General features: G+C 37.2%; 1 protein-coding gene across 7 annotated transcripts in view; it reads left to right on the top strand.

Annotated features, from left to right (window-relative positions):
- PHKB (phosphorylase kinase regulatory subunit beta) overlaps positions 1-19,210 on the top strand; it is a 258,964-nt gene that overhangs the window by 181,152 nt on the left and 58,602 nt on the right. For all 7 annotated transcript variants that reach the window (XM_060185615.1, XM_007536683.2, XM_007536681.3 and 4 more), the window contains 3 exons: positions 14,376-14,431; positions 15,809-15,902; positions 19,116-19,199. In XM_060185615.1, coding sequence (XP_060041598.1) covers positions 14,376-14,431; positions 15,809-15,902; positions 19,116-19,199 — 234 coding nt within the window. The remainder of the gene's footprint in view (positions 1-14,375; positions 14,432-15,808; positions 15,903-19,115; positions 19,200-19,210) is intronic.

Genomic DNA, 19,210 nt, shown 5'->3' with positions numbered 1-19,210 from the left:
AATGGGTGGTATATTCCCTATTCCAGTTCTTCCTGCCAGAGAATCCTAGTCCCTGGCTAAGAACTTCAGTCCTTCGGGCTATAGAGTACTAGCAGCTGCATTTCTCTTCTCTCCTCTCTGCTCCCTGGTCAACTAGGAATATCAAAGGAGATCACCTCGGACCACAACAAGACAGGATCAAAACTACTTTGGGAACCCACCAAATCACCAGTGAGTACAAACACACATGGACAGAGAAGAGCCTAAGGGAGAGATTCCTGGGGCTAAAGCCTGTATCTGCTCCTGAACTGCTGGTAACAGTCCAGTGGTTTGCCAGTTGAGGAGCCACCTCCAGTCTCTTTTACCAACAAAAAGACTGCTGAGGGGGTCGGGCGGTGGCGCAGTGGGTTAAGTGCACGTGGCGCAAAGTGCAGGGACTGGCGTAAGGATCCCGGTTCGAGCCCCCGGCTCCCCACCTGCAGGGGAGTTGCTTCACGGGCAGTGAAGTAGGTCTGCAGGTGTCTATCTTTCTCTCCCCCTCTCTCTCTGTCTTCCCCTCCTCTCTCCATTTCTCTCTGTCCTATGCTATCTCCCTGCAGGTGGAGAGCTGGGAGCTCGAACCAGGATTGTTATGCAAGTTCTTGTGCTTTGTGCCACGTGCAAAGCACACAACCCACTGTTCTACCACCTGACTCCCTGGGAAGAAAGCATTGTACAGAACATAATAGCTGAGCACTTCTCTAGTATAGACAACATAAAAGACATAAAGGTTCAAGAATCCTAGAGGGTCCCAAACAGGGATTAACCCAGACTTAAAGACACCAAGACACATCATATTTAGAATGGAAAGGAATGAGGATAAAGAAAGGATCCTGAAGGCTGCAAGAGAAGTACAAAGAGTGACCTATAGAGGAAAATCCATATTAGCAGCAAACTTCTCCACATAAACACTACAGGCCCGAATAGAATGGCAAGATATCTATTGAGGGCTCAATGAGAGAGGCTTTCAACCAAGACTACTGTATCCTGCTAGACTGTCATTCAGACCAGATGGAGGCATGAAAACCTTCTCAGACAAACATCAGTTGAAAGAATTCACTATCACCAAGCCTAACTGGAAAGAAGTTCTGAAAGGTCGCCTATAAATAGTCAGACACCATAAATAGGCCATCTATCAGAACACTCTAAAAATCTACAAGAATGGCATTGAAATATCTTCAATCAAAATCAATATCAATAAATATCAGTGGCCTGAATTCACCTATTAAAACACAACCTAACCATATGCTGTCTGCAGAAATCTTACATAACTCAACAAGACACACAGTGACTCAAAGTGAAAACATGGAAGACTATCATACAAGCCAGTGGACCCCCCCCCCCAAAAGGGGCAGGAACAGCTGTTCTCATATCTGACATGATAGACCTTAAAATAAAACCTTAAAATATAGGTGTGGACATTACTTATTGGTCAGAGGATCAGTCAATCAAGAGGACTTAAGGATTTTCAACAGGTATACACCCAATGAGAGGCCATCTACATACATCAGACATCTACTGAAAGAGCTGCAGCAATATATAAACAGCAACACAGAAATAGTAGGGGACTTTAACACCCCACTCTTTCAACTTGACAGATCATCTCGGCAGAAAATGAATAAGGAAATGAGGGAGCTAAATGAAGAGATAGATAAGCTAGAACTGTTGGACATTTTCAGTCATTCAACCCAAGAAACTGAATATACATTCTATTCAAGTCCAGGTGGGACATTCTCAAGGATAAACCATGTGTTAGGCCACAAAGACAGCATCGGTAATTTCAAGAGCATTGAAATCATCCCAAGCATCTTCTCAGACCACAGTGGAATTAAATTAACACTTGACAACAAACAAAAAATTAGAAAAAGTCCCAAAATACGGAAACTTAACAGTATACTACTTAAGAACTACTGGGTCAAAGACAAAATTATGGAAGAAATGTTTTCAGAATTCAATGAAAATGAAGACATAAGCTATAAAAGTATTTGGGACACAGCTAAGGCATTACTGAGAGGGAAGTTCATAGCTATATAAGCACACATTAGGAAACAAGAAAAATCTAAAATAAACAACCTGATTGCACTCCTTAAAGACTTAGAAGAAGAACAAAGGGACCCCAAAGCAACCAGAAGGATAGAAATAACTGAAGTTAGGCCACAAATAAATTAACACTGAAAATAAGAAAACCATACAAAAGATGAACGAAAGTAAATGTTGGTTCTTTGAAAGCATAAATAAAATTGAGAAATCTTTAGTCAGGTGCACAGAACAAAAAAGGGAGGAGACCCAAATAAATATGATTGTAAATGAAAGAGGAGATATCACAAGAGAGACCACAGAAATTCAACATATTATGCAGGACTTCTATGAACAACTATATGACAACAAGCTAGAAGAATTGGAAGAAATGGACAAGTTCCTAGAAACCTACAAAATTCCAAAAGTAAATAAAAAGGAACTAGAAAATTCTGAATAGGCCAATCACATACAAAGAAATTGAAATAATTATCAAAAACCTTCCCAAGAATCAAAGCTCTGGACAAGATGGTTTTACAAATGAATTCTACAAAAACTTCAAGGAAGAGCTAGTGCATCTACTTTTAAAACTCTTCCAAAAGATTGAAGACACATGAATACTCTTTTTCAGCTTCTATGAAGCCAACATCACTTTGATACCAAAAGTGGACAGGCATTAAACAATAAAAGAAACCTACAGACCAATATCTCTGATGAACATAGATGCTAACATATTGAATAATATTCTAGCCAGCCAGATACAGCAGTATATTAAAAAGATTGTTCATCATGACCAAGTGGGGTTTATCCCAGGGATGCAAGATTGGTTTAATATAAGTAAATCAATCAATGTTATCCACCACAACAGTCAATGCAAGACCAAGAACCCCATGGTTAGTAGTTGCAGAGAAAGCCTTTGACAAAATCCAACATCCCTTTATGATCAAAATGCTACAAAAAATAGCAGTACGTGGAAAACTCCTTAAGATAGTGGAGTCCATAGATAGCAAACCTACGGCAAATATCATTCTCAATGGTGAAAAACTGGAAGCATTTCCACATAGATGAGGGATTAGACAGGGCTGCCCACTATCAACATTACTATTCAACATAGTGTTGGAAGTTCTTGCCATAGGATTCAGGCAGGAGCAGGGGATTAAAGGGATACAAATTGGAAGAGAAGTCAAACTCTCCGTATTTGCAGATAACATGATAGTATACAACGAAAAATCTAAGTAATCCAGCAGGAAGCTTTTGGAAATTATCAGGCAATATAGTAAGGTGTCAGGCTACAAAATTAACATACAAAAGTCAGTAGCGTTACTTTATGCTAACACTAAGTTAGAAGAAGAAGAAATCTAGGAATAAACCTAGCCAAAGAAGTGGAAGACTTGTATACTGAAAATTGTGAGTCACTAATCAAGGAAATAGAAAAAGACATAAAGAAGTGGAAGGATATTCCATGTTCATAGGTTGGAAGAATTAACCTCATCAAAATGAATATACTACCCAGAGCCATATAAAAATTTCATATAGTTCCCATCAAGATCCCAACCACATTTTTAAGGAGAATAGAACAAATGCTAAAATTGTTTATCTGGAACCAGAAAAGACCTAGAATTGTCAAAACAATCTTGAGAAGAATGAACAGAACTGGAGACATTACACCCCCAGATCTCAAATTGTATTATAGGGCCATTGTAATCAAAACTGCTTGGTACTGGAACATGAATAGACACACTGACCAGTAGAATAGAATTGAGATCCCAGAAGTAAGCCCCCACACCTATGGACATCTAATCTTTAACAAAGGTGCCCAGACTATTAAATGGGGAATGGAGAATCTGCTCAACAAATGGTGTTGAAAAAAAACTGGGTTTAAACATGCAGAAGAATGAAACTAAACCACTATATTTCACCAAACACCAAAGTAAATTCCAAGTGGATCAAGGACTTGATTGCTAGATCTGAAAGTATCAAATACTTAGAGGAAAATATTGGCAGAACTCTTTTCCATATAAATTTAAAGACATCTTCAATGAAATTAATCCAATTACAAAGAAGACTAAGGCAAGAATAAACCAATGGGACTACATCAAATTAAAAAGCTTCTACACAGCAGCAGTAACCGTTACCCGAACAAAGAACCCCCTCACAGAATGAGAGAAGATCTTTATATGACGTATATCAGAGGCTAATAACCAAAGTATATAAAGACCTGCCCAAACTCAAGAACAAGAAAACAAATTACCTCGTTCAAAAATGGGGAGAGGTCATGGACAGAAATATTCACCACAGAAGAGATCCAAAAAGTTGAGAAACAGAAATAAATCCTCCTAGTCATGGATTGTCAGAGAAATGCAAATAAAGACAACAATGAGATAGCACTTCACTCCTGTGAGAAAAGAAAACTCCTGTCAGAAAAGGTAGCAGCGACAAATGCTGGAGAGGTTGGGTCAAAAGAACCCTCCTACACTGCTGATGGGAATGTAAATTGGTCCAACCTCTATGGAGAGCAGTCTGGAGAACTCTCAGTAGGCTAGAAAATGATCCTGCAATTCCTCTCCTGGGGATATATCCTAAGGAACCAAACATAACCATCCAATAAAACCTGTGTATATATATTTTCATAGCAGCAAAATTTGTAATAGCCAAAACCTGGAAGCAACCCAGGTATCCAGCAACAGACGAGTGGCTGAGCAAGTTGTGGTATTTTTACACAATGGAATACTACTCAACTATTGAAAATGGTGATTTCACTGTTTGCAGCCCATCTTGGAATGTGGTTGAAGAAGTGATGTTAAGTGAAATAAGTCAGAAACAGAAGGATGAATATGGGATGATGTCACTCGCAGGCAGAAGTTGAAAAACAAGAGCAGAAGTGAAAACACTAAGCAGAACTTGAAGTTGGTGTATTGCACTAAAGTAAAAGACTCTGGGGTGGGTTGGTGGGGGAGTGTTCAGTTCCTGGAACAGGATGGCAGAGGACCTAGTACGTATTGTATTGTTATGTGGAAAACTGGGAAATGTTATACATGTACAAACTATTGCATTTAGTGTGGACTATAAAAGATAATTAAAAAATTAATTAAAAAAAAAAGAATTTCAGCCCTTTGGTGTTGTGTTATACTTCTTTTTAAAAATTTCATTAGGGTCTTAATATTGATTTATAAAATTATAAATAACAGGAATATAATTATACACTTCCCACAACTAAAATTCTGTATCCCTATTCTCTCCATTGAAAGCTACAACAGTTCTTCCAAGGTTTCAGATATTGTTTAACTATTATTTCTATAATTATTTTTTATATTTGTATTTGCCCTTTTTTATGACCCTGCTTTGTCTTCTAAGTCACACCTACACCTGTTACTACTTCCTTTTTTATTATTCTTCCACTGTGTCCTGATGGAGTTGTTCAGAGCTCTCTGGTCATGTTCTCCTATCATTTATCTCCCTCTGTGCAAATAGACTAAAAAGTATTTTTGAGGTGCAAAAGGTGAGAGTTTTAGCTTATGTAATTGTTTCTCTGATGGACATGAGTGTTGGTAGGTTTATCTATACCCCTAATTAAGAAATTCTTTGTGTTTGGTTTTCTTCCCTGCTTCCCTTCTTACCCCAACCACCATGCAAGCCACCTACCTGAGGCTGTGGGTGTCTTAGTTGTGGTTGGTGAGTTTTGTTAAGTTCAATAGTTATAGATATTTGTTGTTTGGGGGGGGAGATTGATTTTTTCCTTGTTACTGCATGGTCATGCCTCCCAGAAGTGTGTTATACTTTCTTTATCTGCTAGCTGGATTTCCTAACTCACAGTAGTGATTTATGATTAAATGATAATGTATAAGTATGATATATTTATATTTTTAAATTTAATTTCTGTTTTTATGTTTATTTTTTCTTGCCACAATGGTTATTTCTGGGACTCAGTATCAGTACTACAAATCCACCATTCTTCTTGGCCATTTATTTCCTTTTTTTCTTTCCATTTAATTTTGATAGGACAAGGAAAAATTGACATAGAGGGGGAGTAGATAGAGCAGGAGAAAGATAGATACCTGCAGAGCTGCTTCACAGCCCGTGAAGCTTCCCCCTGCAGGTGCAGAGTGAATTGGACCTGTAGATCATTTATCTTAAACAGTAGCATTTTGTAAATAGAGAAAATACTGAAAGTATAAAAACAGATTTTCAACATTTTCTTGAAAAATCTTCATATTACATTATTCTTTTGTGTGTTTATTTTATTACATCTCTTTTATTTAAAACATTGCCCAATGATAGTTTATGGTTTATAGAGCCAAATGGCTTATAAAGATGAATTGAAAGAGACACTGTTGGATAGCCAAAGTTTGACTGTGTCCCTTCATTTTTATGCTAATTTAAAATTTTTATTAATGAAGATTATTAGATTACAAGAATATAATTCCACACTACACTGTACACCATAATCCTTATCCCCTACCCCCCCCAAATAATGACCATAATTCTCACAAGTCTTTAGAGATAGGCTGGATACTCCTTGTACTTCTTCCTGCAAATTCATGTGCTTCAATTATCTATATTTTATATGAGTAAAACCACCCTGAAGTTGTATTATGACTCTTCTAATCATATTATCTGATTCGCATCTGATTAGATGTTGATGTAAAATCTGCCTAAGAATATTATTTAAATGTGGTAAAAGAATGAATAGTGCTATATAACTAAGCACATGATCCTTTTGTTGTACTAGGTAAAAATTGTTACATTGGTTGGATTCTGGTCATAAAAAGACCTATGCAGATAAAGATTAAAACTAAACCAATAGGTCTGCCACTCATTTGCTACTGAGGGATTTTAGTACATGCTGGCATAACATGCTTTCATAGTGAATCTACCTTCTCTTCTGAATCTCAGAAGGCTATGGGAAAAAAATTTCTATACATTGACTTATTTTACTTTTCACTTCTACTGTTATTTATTTATTTATTTTTACATTTTTCCCTTTATTGGGGGAATTAATGTTTCATATTTGACAATACAATAGTTTGCACATGTATAACATTTTTCAGTTTTCCACATAACAATACAACCCCCACTAGGTCCTCTGTCATCCTTTTCCAGGACCTGTACTCTCCCCCCAACCCACCCCAGAGTCTTTTACTTTGATGCAATACACCAACTCCAGTTCAGGATATACTTGTGTTTTCTCTTCTGATTTTGTTTTTTAACTTCTGCCTGTGAGTGAGATCATCCCATATTTGTCCTTCTGTTTCCGACTTCCTTTACTTAACATGAGCTAGCTGAACACCATGGGTCAGGGATTCTCCACTTAGACCCATAGTCATCTTAGTATTGTTTTCAAGAAATAGGGAAAGCCTCTAGCTCAGTAATTTCTGTAAGAAAAATACAGAAAATTGAGTTTATAGCAGGCACTTAGTAAAGGGTGAAAATAGTTTTACAAATCAATTTGTTGCAATGAAATTATAGTCAGTATTCTCTTCCAAGATAATTTATATTAATTCATGAACTGCTGTCAATAAATTCTGACTTACTCATTTGGTCATTTGAAACTGTTTCTGAGGATGCTTTTTAAAAAACACTTTTCTTTTTAATTTATTTTTTATTTAAGAAAGGATAAATTAACAAAACCATAGGGTAGGAGGGGTACAACTCTACACAATTCCCACCACCCAATCTCCATATCCCATCCCCTCCCCTGATAGCTTTCCCATTCTCTATCCCCCTGGGAGCATGGACCCAGGGTCGTTGTGGGTTGCAGAAGGTAGAAGGTCTGGCTTCTGGAACTGCTTCCCCACTGAACATGGACGTTGACTGGTCAGTCCATACTCCCAGTCTACCTCTCTCTTTTCCTAGTAGGGTGGATCTCTGGGGAAGCAGAGCTCCAGGACACATTGGTGGGGTCTTCAGTCCAGGGAAGACTGGCCGGCATCCTGATGGCATCTGGAACCTGGTGGCTGAAAAGAGAGTTAACATACAAAGCCAAATAAATTGTTGAGCAATCATGGACCCAAAGGTTGGAATAGTGGAGAGGAAGTGTTAGGGGGGTACTCACTGCAAACTCTAGTGTACTTCTGCTTTCAGGTATATATTTTGCACTAGTTTATGGATAAGTGTGAACATATGCTCTCTCTCACAGAACCTGGTCTATATCTAGGTTTTGGTGTTTTCTTTTTTAAATATAAAATTTTATATAATTGTTAATACAGCATGTGAAAAAGGAATTGAAAAAGGTAATTTCACCTCTGGTCAGCTCTACTCTCAAGCTCAGATTAGGTGATTAAGCATGTCTGATGCTTTTTGCATGTTTTGGCTTGGTTAGCAATATCAAGATAAGATGCCAGTACATTCCAGTAGGAATGTGCCTCTATTTACACTACCATGACCTGTTACTTGGCTCTTGCAGGAATAATAGTGTAAATGCACTATCTCTAGTTTCAATTGTGATATAAAATCATCTGGCTGGTTTCTTCAGTTAATGAAGTTTTGCTGAAAAATGAATGTAGTGAAAAAATATTGAATGTTGGCAGGAATTACTGATGAAGGCTAATGAGCATAAGTGAATTTCTGAAAGGCCCAGAAAGTAACAGCATAACATATTTAAAATGCACTGCCCTAGAGCCAAGACCAGCCTCAGAAGAGATTTGACTTATTTGTTGGTTTCTTGTTGGCTTTTCCACTCTGTTTCCTCCTTTCTTCTTTTTCCAGTAAAAAAAGGAAAGAGATAACATGTTATTGTATGCATCACCTGGCATATTATAAATAAAGGTACTTAGTCTCAAGGTATCACCATCCTCAGCATCTCCGGTCATCTGAGCTTCAGAGCCACATGAAACCTAGCTAGTGATTGAATTGGAGAGAAAGCTACTTAGATCAAGACTCAATACAATGTTGCAAAGTAATAATTTTTACATTATTTAGTAAAAGAGGTAAATCTACAACTTTATTGTAAAACGTGAAAAATGAAATTCTGTCAAAACACAGTTAAGAAAGTAAGTGTTGAGGTAGGGTGGTGCCATGCTCCACTTAGTATACATGTTAACATGTGTAAGGACCCAGATTCAAGCCCTATTTCCCACCTGTAGGGGAAGATCTTCACAAGCAGTGAAGCAGTGCTGCAGGTATCTGTTTCCCATTCCTTCTCTGTTTCCCACATCTGTCTGTTTCTTTTTGTCTCTATCCAATAAATGAGTATTTTTAAAAAAAAAATAAGAAAAAAGGTATTTTATGGGTAACTATTGAAGTTGAGTTTTCCTAAAATATGATCATGAGTGAATCATGAGTATAAGATGAATGGACTCTTAGTGTGACAAGAGTTTCCCTCTCACTCCTCTCCTCCCCTCCCTTCCTCCCTATCCGCATCTTTCTGCTCCATATGACTGCCATACTTTCCTACTACCATGCAATATATAATTTTTATTTATTTATTATTAAATAGAGACAGAGACAAATTGAGAGAGGAGGAGAAGATAGAGAAAGAGACAAAGAGACACCCTGCAGCTCTGTTTCACCACTCGTGAAGCTTTTTCCTTGCAGGTGGGGACCAGGAGACTTGAACCCAGGGCCTTTCACACTATAATGTGTGCACTTATCCAGCTGCACCACCGCCTGTCCCCAGTAGATAATTTTATGTGCCAATCTGACTAGGCCTTGGAGTATGCAGATATTTGGTGAAACATTATTCTGGATGATGGTATGAGTATTTACAGGTGAGATTAATGCATAAATTGGTGAACTAAGTAGACCAGATTGCCCTTCTGATAGGGAGTGGGTTTCATCTAGAAAAGCCTTAGTAGAACAAAGAAGTTGACCGTTCAAGTAAGAAAAGAAGAAAAAAACTAGTATAGCCACAGGCCCTTTGGAATATAACTAAAATATGCCTACTAGCTATCTACAGAACGGAGACCCTCCCGCCCCCCAACTCTTCATCTGCACTATTCCAGGCTTTAGGTTCGTGATTAGTCAACAATTTGTTTGGCTTTGTATGTTAACTTTCTTTTCAGCCACCAGGTTCCAGATGCTAGCATGATGCCAACCAGACTTCCCTGGACAGACAACCCCACCAATGTGTCCTGGAGCTCCGATTCCCCAGAACCCCACCCCACTAGGGAAAGAGAGAGGCAGGCTGGGAGTATGATTTGACCTGTTAATGCCCATGTTCAATTACAGAAGCAATTAATAGAAGCCAGACCTTCCACCTTCTGTACCCCATAATGACCTTGGGTCCATACTTCCAGAGTGTTAAAGAATGGGAAAGCTATCAGGGTGGGGGATGGGATACGGAGTTCTGATTGTGGAAATTGTGTGGAGTTGTACCCCTCTTATCCTGTGGTTTTGTCAGTGTTTACTTTTTATAAATAAAAAAAAAAGAAAGAAAGTCTTAAAAGTAACAAATCAGCTTTTTTTTCCCCTTTGGACTGAGACTTGATCTCAAGCTCTCTAGAGAATAAAAAATAATGCAAACCAAAGCTGCACAGCACTGGTGAAATACATACTATGACATATATTACTTTATTTTACTTTATTTACCTGTAGTTAGCTTGACTAGATTTTTGATTTTTTTTGTTTGTTTAATGTATTGCCAAGAATCAAACCCCTGGCTCCACACATTCATTCTTCTCCTGAGTCACTTAGCATTGTATTGTATCCCCAAATCAAGGCCCAAACTCTGTTGTGATAGTTGGTTTGTCGTTACAACTTTCTAATATGCTGTATTTTTGTAATGAAAGAGTTCTTTAACCATCTAAACTCATTGTGGTTTAAGATATATAATAGGAATTTTAAATTTAGTACTCTATCATACAGATGGAAACATTATCTCAAACATGTCTGTGATTCAAAAAGAAAACATCAATTTTCCCATTAGAATCTGTAAACTATCTTATGTATTGTTATTGAAATAGCATCTTCATCCTGGCATATGTCTTCACTAGTCTTTTATTTAAAATTTTCTAATTGTCTGAAGATTGTAGACAACAATCTACTTTAATATTGCTACTTCTTTTGATGAAGCAAATACTAGATTTCATCCAAGAGGAATAAGACTTACTGTTTTCATTTGTTGTTAGAAGTCTTGATGAGATTTTGAATAATTCATTTTTCTCATCCTTTTGAGTAACATTATCCATTTTTGAATTTATAACATTTAATGTTATAAATTTAATAGAATTTATAACATTTAATGTGTATTTTTGTTGGCTTATTACATCATATTTTCTCCTATATATTCATTTTAATCATATAGAAGCCTGCCTGAAATGACATTTTCTTTTTTTTTTAATTTTTTATTTAAGAAAGGATTAGTGAACAAAAACATAAGGTAGGAGGGGTACAACTCCACACAATTCCCACCACCCAATCCCCATAACCCACCCCCTCCCATGGTAGCTTTCCCATTCTCTAGCCCTCTGGGAGCATGGACCCAGGGTCGTTGAGGGTTGCATAAGGTAGAAGGTCTGGCTTCTGTAATTGCTTCCCCGATGAACATGGGCATTGACTGGTCGGTCCATACTCCCAGTCTGCCTCTCTCTTTCCCTAGTAAGGTGTGTCTCTGGGGAAGCTGAGCTCCAGGACACATTGGTGGGGTCTTCAATCCAGGGAAGCCTAGCCAGCATCCTGGTGGCATCTGGAACCTGGTGATTGAAAAGAGAGTTAACATATGAAGCCAAACAATTTGTTGAGCAATCATGGATCCCAAGCTTGGAATAGTGGAGAGGAAGTGTTAGGGAGGTACTCACTGCAAACTCTAGTGTACTTCTGCTTTCAGGTATATATTTTGCAGTAGTTTATGGATACGTGTGCACATAAGCTCTCTCTCACAGAAACTGGTGTATATCTAGATTATGGGACTTTGTTAGAAAGTGAACTACCTGAGATGAAATTAGAGTGTACTATAAAAGGAAAGGTCTCACCTGAGTGATGAAGCTGAAGGGTTGTCATTCCACACGTGAAGTCTCTGGATACAGTCTGAGGTGAAGCATGTTGAGGTGGCAATCGTTGCTTTGGTTAGGTTGTGATCGGCGGATGCAATATTATTTGATATGGATTGGGAGATGCATACAGGAAAGTGGGCCCTATCCAAGGGTTCCAGGACTGGGGGAAGTAGGGGTTCTATAGTGAAGATGTGAGGTTCCTGCTGTCTTAGGGTTCAAAAAGACAATCGATAGTTAATATTATCATCACATTATTTGTTAATTGGGTTAACTTTGAAAAGTCCCTTTGTTATGGTTTGCTGTACAGTACCCAGTATCTTGTATATAGCTGTGCTATTGGATGCTTCTAATCTACTTGGTCTAGGCTTTTGAGAGAATCCGCATATCAAATACATAGCCTATATATTAAAAAGATTCAGTTTGTCTTTTGAGAAACTTTGAGACATACAATTGATTTCCCCCTCTCATATTAATTAACTGCTGATTTATATGTCTACATTTTGCTAGGAGTGTACATAAACACCATTCCCACCACCAAAGGACTGTGACCCATCCCTCCCACCCACTCCCACCCCCCACTGGCCCAGGAAGCTACATGTCTACCCCTCACCACTGGGTTTTTACTTTGGTGCCCTACTTACAATTTAATCAGGTCCTGCTTTTAGTTTCCCTTTCAGATCTTCTTAGTCAGCTTCTGTTGATGAGTGGGATCATCCCATACTCATCTTTATCTTTCTGGCTTAGTTCACTTAACATAATTCCTTCTAGCTGTGTCCAAGATGGGTCAGAGAAGGTGGGTTCATTGTTCTTGATAGCTACATAGTATTCCATTGTGTATATATACCACAGCTTTCTCAGCCACTCATCTGTTGTTGGGCACCTGGGTTGCTTCCAGGTTTTAGCTATTATGAATTGTGCTGCTATGAACATAGGAGTACACACCTCTTTTTGGTTGGGTGTTATGGAGTCCTTGGGGTATAACCCCAGGAGAGGAATTACTGGGTCATATGGAAGGTCCATGTCTAGCCTTCTGAGAGTTTTCCAGACTGCTCTCCACAGAGGCTGTACCAATTTACATTCCCGCCAGCAATGTAAGAGGATGTCCCCACATCCTCTCCAGCATTTGTTGCTGCAGTGAAATGACATTTTCATGATGATTCTGGGTACCATTCTTTTCACTGTGTGGTATTTACTACTGATATATGTATTCTGATTGTTTCTTGCCTTCCATCATACATAACTTCTCCTGGCATATTGAATATCATAGAGAAGAAGTGAATGATGGTAAATCAAACATTTTACAGTATGTTATTGGGAATATTGGTTTCATCACTATAAATAGATTATATTTTATCAGTATTTTCAAAGTTTTCTAGTACTGCAGGTTATTGTTTCTTAATGTTCTCTGTTGATTATATGTACACTCAAAATTGGATTTCAACATTTTTCAAATTTCTTTATTAAGGAATTAATGTTTTACATTCAACAGTAAATACAATAGTTTGTACATGCATAACATTTTCCAGTTTTCCATATAACAATAAACCCCCCACTAGGTCCTCTGTCATCCTTTTTGGAACTGTATTCTCCCCCTCACCCACCCCAGAGACTTTTACTTTGGTGCAATACGCCAATTCCAGTTCAGGTTCTACTTGTGTTTTTTCTTCTGATCTTGTTTTTCAACTTCTGCCTGAGAGAGATCATCCCATATTCATCCTTCTGTTTCTGACTTATTTCACTTAACTGTTTTAACAATGTTACTAACAATGTGTTAATAAGGGATTTTTCCAAACAGAAAAATGTACCAAATATCCAACATTATCTTTGATTAGAACTATTGAACACAACAGCTTGTATTTAATGAACATAATGCTAATTGCATAGTCAACTGGGTAGTTCACTCTTTGCCATAAAAACTATATTTTAGAATAAAGCTATTTTGATGTATAGGGTGCCAAAGGAAAATTAGCTAGCAAGAAAGGCAATAGCTTTATATGTGGTTAAGATGTCAAATGAACAATTTTAACTTACTTTCATTTTTTTGCAAAGGATACATAAATTGAGTTTTTATTTTTAGTTCTACCACTTTCCTTTAGATTTAAATGATGTAAAATGACTCTCAATCTCTAAACTACTCCAGTGCATCATTCAAAATAATACTGACAGGCTAGCCCCTCTGGTACCAGTGAGATTTATGATTCTCTAATCCTTAGTGTTCCATTACTTTGTCTGCACCATCAAATTGATTAGTAGGCAGTGGAAAGCAAGGAAAGAGAGGCAATTGCTTAAAGCCAGCTAGTGTCCATAATTTTAATGAACTTCTTAGAGATAGTTAATATTGCCTTTGATTCTCATTGTAACTGATAATGACCAGATATTTTCAAATGTTTTCTCCTTTATTCTGTTTTACAGGGCCCACTGGAAAATGATCTGGTAGTTCACGTAGCACTTGTAGCAGAAAGTCAACGGTATGAAATTAAGATGAGTGATGTGTTTTCTGGGGAGGTAAAAGGAAAGGAATAGTTTTTACTTACAGTTGACTATGACCATAGACATTGATTTCATAAACTCTTTGACAGGGTTTCAAAAGTGTTATTAATGCTGTGTTAAGTGACAGAACAATATTAGTTTTATTAGTGACTTAATAATGAATAACAAGATGTTAGATAACAGGGTGATAATTCCACACAGTTCCCACCACCAGAGTTCAGTATCTCATCCCCTCCATTGGAAGCTTCCCTAATCTTTTTCCTTCTGGGAAAATGAATCAAAATTCTTTATGGGGTACAGAAAATGGAAGGTCTGTCCTCTTTAATTGCTTCTCTACTGGACATGGACATTGGCTGGTTAATCCATACTCCTAGCCTATTTATGTCTTTTTCTAGTGGAGTAGGGCTCGGGGAGGGTGAAGTTCTGGGATACATTGATGGGGTCATCTACCCTGGAAAGTAAGGATGGCATCATGATAGAGTCTGCAACTTGTGGCTGTAAGTCAGTAAGATAAAAAGCAGGACAAATTAGTTAACAAACAGGAACCCAAAGGTAGGAGTAGAGCAGATAAGATTAGCGGTCTTCATGTTGGAAGAAGATAGGAAATCTATTTTAGGTATGTTCCAAGGGGCCTATGAGTTTAGTAATTTTTGCCTGAACCTGATCACTACCATGCAGGTATAAAATAAAAGTATTGTCTAAGAAAATGGTGTCAGAGTTGAGAGTAGGACTAGAAAGCTGGATTAGGATAGAGAGTAGCTCCCAAATATGAGGGAAGTTTAAGAAATCAGCACAAACATAGACATTTTCAAAATAAAAATTTTTAAAGACTTTTTAAAATTTTTATTTATTTATTCTCTTGTTGCCCTTGTTTTATTGTTGTAGTTATTATTGTTGTTGTTCTTGATGTCCTCATTGTTGGATAGGACAGTGAGAAATAGAGACAGGAGTGGAGACAGAGAGGGGGAGAGAAAGACACCTACAGACCTGCTTCACTGCTTGTGAAGCGACCCCCCTTTATGTGGGGATCCTGGGGATTGAACCTTACGCAGGACCTTGCACTTTGTGCCATGTATGCTTAATCTGCTGTGCCCGACTCCCTCAAAATCAATTAACCTCTCTGTTCACCCCCAAAGTACCCATTTGATCAGTTTTTAAGCATCTGTGGGTGTGCATGTACACACACACACACACATCTGGATTCCAGTATAGATGGTACATTGATAGCACTAACAAATTGATGATGTGCTTTGAAGTTAGCATGGTCTCTTTGTACATATCTTTTTTTCCTTTATAGCTATAACTACATTGTCTAAAACTATGTATTCCTCCTTATTTTTCTCTGTGTTATTTAGCCTTCAAGTTTTCTTGAACACATATGGTATTCAGACTCAAACTCCTCAACAGGTAGAACCTATTCAGATATGGGCTCAGCAGGAGCTTGTTAAAGTAAGTGATCTTGATTTACTTTTTACTTTGTGAAGGTACTAGAGCATAATGATTAGACTAGTTGACAGTCACAAAGCTTAGTTAAAATTCAACTCTGTGAAAAGATCATTAATCTAAAAAGTCTTTTTAATTAAATTGGGCAATCTTTATCAGACCTTGTTTAAAAATTCATAGTGTGTACACAGTATATTCATAAGCTTGTTGATTACAACTTATTGCTGAAATCTGTAACTGACCTAGATTGATAACCTAAATAACAAATACACCTTAGTTGTATGGAATTCTAACCTTTATGTGATTTGATTATTTTCCTTCTCATTAACTATTAGATAAACCATATATATATATATATATATATATATATATATAGTAAATATATATATATATATTTACTATTGATTTATTTTTTATAGTAACTACCTCCTTTCTGTACCCTTAATGATTAGTGTCTGAAGTAATTCCAGCCCTTTTGGTTTTCTGAGTCTCTAAGAAATTATAAAGTATAATCTGAGTGTGTCTTTGATAAAGTTATATGTCCACTTGGGGTGTTATTAAGTGGTGACTTTTGAGGCATTTAGCATGTTCTGCTCGATTGACAGATTGTGATGTACTTGTGTTTAGGAACATTCCTACTCATTTGAAACAGGAAATTGTTGATGTCTAATTATTGGCAAACTATCATTTTGTCTGATAATTATTAAAGCAAAACAATGTAGAAATGAACTCTTTGATGTTTGGTGGAAATGCTGAGAATAATTTCTCTCAAGTAATTGAGATTAAGTTGATTAGGATAGTATAAATGTTTGTGGTCAAAGCCTTGATGCTATGACAAATTTTTAAAGTTGATAGAGGTAAGGTGTATTTTGTGCAGGAAAATTCAGGGCCTCAGGTTGGTGCTAGTTAAACTAAGACCTTGCCCACTAGCAACAAAAACAGAATTTGGGTATCAGTTCTTCCAGAGCTTTGCTCTTCCAGAGTCCTTAAACTTCTATTAGTAAATTATCTTCTGTGAAGTTGTAATCCCCTTTAGCTCACTTCAGGATACAGGACAGCAGACACTAGGAGCAGGCCTTTTACTGAGGACAGTTAGTGTTTCATGGTGTAGGGAAGAAGATACAATATGCCTCATGATGGACCTTATTTGGTTTTTACTAACTTCAATGCACTAAATGGCATCAATGAGTATAAGCTGGGGACAATATTATCTCTATCTTGGAATTCAAGTAGCATTCCAGCTCTCTCTAGTTAATTGTAATAGACATGTTACTATTTGGTTCAGAAAGTTTAAAATCTTTTAATGTTATATACAAGTATTTTAAGAAAATTTACCTAGTTAAGTCCTTTTTAACATATATATGGCTAATATATCAGAAGAAATGTAAAGTGTTTTTAAAAATTTTATTAGGGGGTTTATGATTTACAATATAGTCTTTTATACTTTATATTGGATAGAGACAGAGAAATTAAGAGGGGAGGGAGAGAGACTCAAGAGAGACACCTGCAACACTGCTTCACCACTCATGAAGCTTCCCCCCTGCAGGTGGGGACCAGGGCCTTTTGCCCTAGTCCTTATGCACTGTGTTCTTAACAAGGTATGCCATTGCCTGTCCCCTACAGTATAGTCTTAACATCTATGCATAGTCTCTAATATCCCCTTGATGGGCATCAAGGAGTCAGACCAGGGTCCCAGTGCCACATCATCCTGTCTTTGTCCCTCCTTCCCAAGAATTCTTTGCTTTGGTGCTACACAGCACACACAGTCTACGTTTTACCTTAATGCCCTCCTTTACTTTCCTTTATTCTCAAGTTCCACCATTAAGTGAGATCATTTGGTATTGGTCTTTCTCTTTTTGGCTAAAGTGGCTTTGAGATACATTTATTCCTGAAAAACTGAAACTACTTGAACAAAAAGACACTCCATATAGTACTGTGCATTGTGCTTTCAAACAGTGAAATAGCATATGCTTGGAGTATTTTTCCTGGCTAGTTGCCATTGTCTAAAACTGATGCTATTCCAGAAGCAATATCTACAGTGCATATTTCTTGGGAGAACATTTATCAAGTATTTCCTGAGTACCAGCTCTGTTCTAGGCACAGTGCCCACTGAAAGGATGCTGTTCTCTTGACAAATACAGCACAGGATAAAGAATCATCAGAACTGACTCTGACCTAGATGTGCATATGCCTTAGCAGAAGGAGCAGAGCATTGGTGATTACAATTTTGTGTATGATGAAACTGGTATTTAGAATTAGTTCAAATCATAATCAGTTGGTGTAAAGATAGTTTGCTTGATTTTTCATTTAGAAAAATTTGAGTTATATTTCTACCTCTCATCAAATACAAAAATTAATTTCAGGCAAATTAAAGGTTTGAACATTTCTAACTAATTTCCATATGAAGTAACTAGAAGAAAACCTAAGAGAACCATTTATAGCTATTAAAAATTTTGTGACTCTATCGACACTTATATCACATGAGAAATTGCTCTTTGAACATATACCAAAGTAAAATTGTAGTTACCTAAGGGACTAAGGAGATGTAGTATTTGCCTTAAAATTTTCACAAGATTTGCATAATTAGAAAAATCACTAAAGACATTTCCATTTCCCAGGAGATGCTTGGAGATAAAAATCTAGTAGGAAAGTTATAGCCTCTGTTTTATTTTTCAGTATTTTATTTATTTATTGTATAGAGTCATAAAAATTGAGTGGGAAGGAGATGATAGAGAGGAAAGGAGAAAGACACCTGTAGCACTGCTTCACTGCTCACAAAGCATTCCCCCTTCAGGAGGGGGGAGGGGGCTTAAAACTGAGTCCTTGCGCACGGTAAGATGTGCCCAGCCCAAACTCTATTTTCTGAACTTAAAATAGCCATACTTTTTATAACACAAAATGCATTTGTCTTTCTGTTTGGTTTTTTATGAATCAGCCATGGAAATTATACAATGTAAGACCAAGGTCAAACGCTAATAAAATGTTGCCAAGTAGATCTGTAAAAGCTTTAATATAAAAATCTCTTCATATCACAAAATCTTAAATTGATATCATTGGTTAACTTGTATTCCTTCAAGTATAGCTTCTTTTTCTTTGGAAATACCAGGAATCAACAGGCAACCATGAGGCAGGGGGTATATTTGGGGGAGGAAAATTGAGACAGGAAAAAGAAAACATGGATTCCTGCCTGACTTTGATTTATAAATTTGTGTTTTACAGGCTTACTTCCATCTGGGTATCAATGAAAAATTAGGACTTTCTGGGAGACCAGATAGGCCCATTGGCTGCCTTGGTACATCAAAGGTGCTCATAAA

The sequence above is a fragment of the Erinaceus europaeus genome, chromosome 2, assembly GCF_950295315.1.
Source record: "Erinaceus europaeus chromosome 2, mEriEur2.1, whole genome shotgun sequence".
NCBI lineage: Eukaryota > Metazoa > Chordata > Mammalia > Eulipotyphla > Erinaceidae > Erinaceus > Erinaceus europaeus.
Note: the sequence above shows the minus strand (reverse complement) of the source record. Positions and strands in the feature narration are given on the sequence as shown.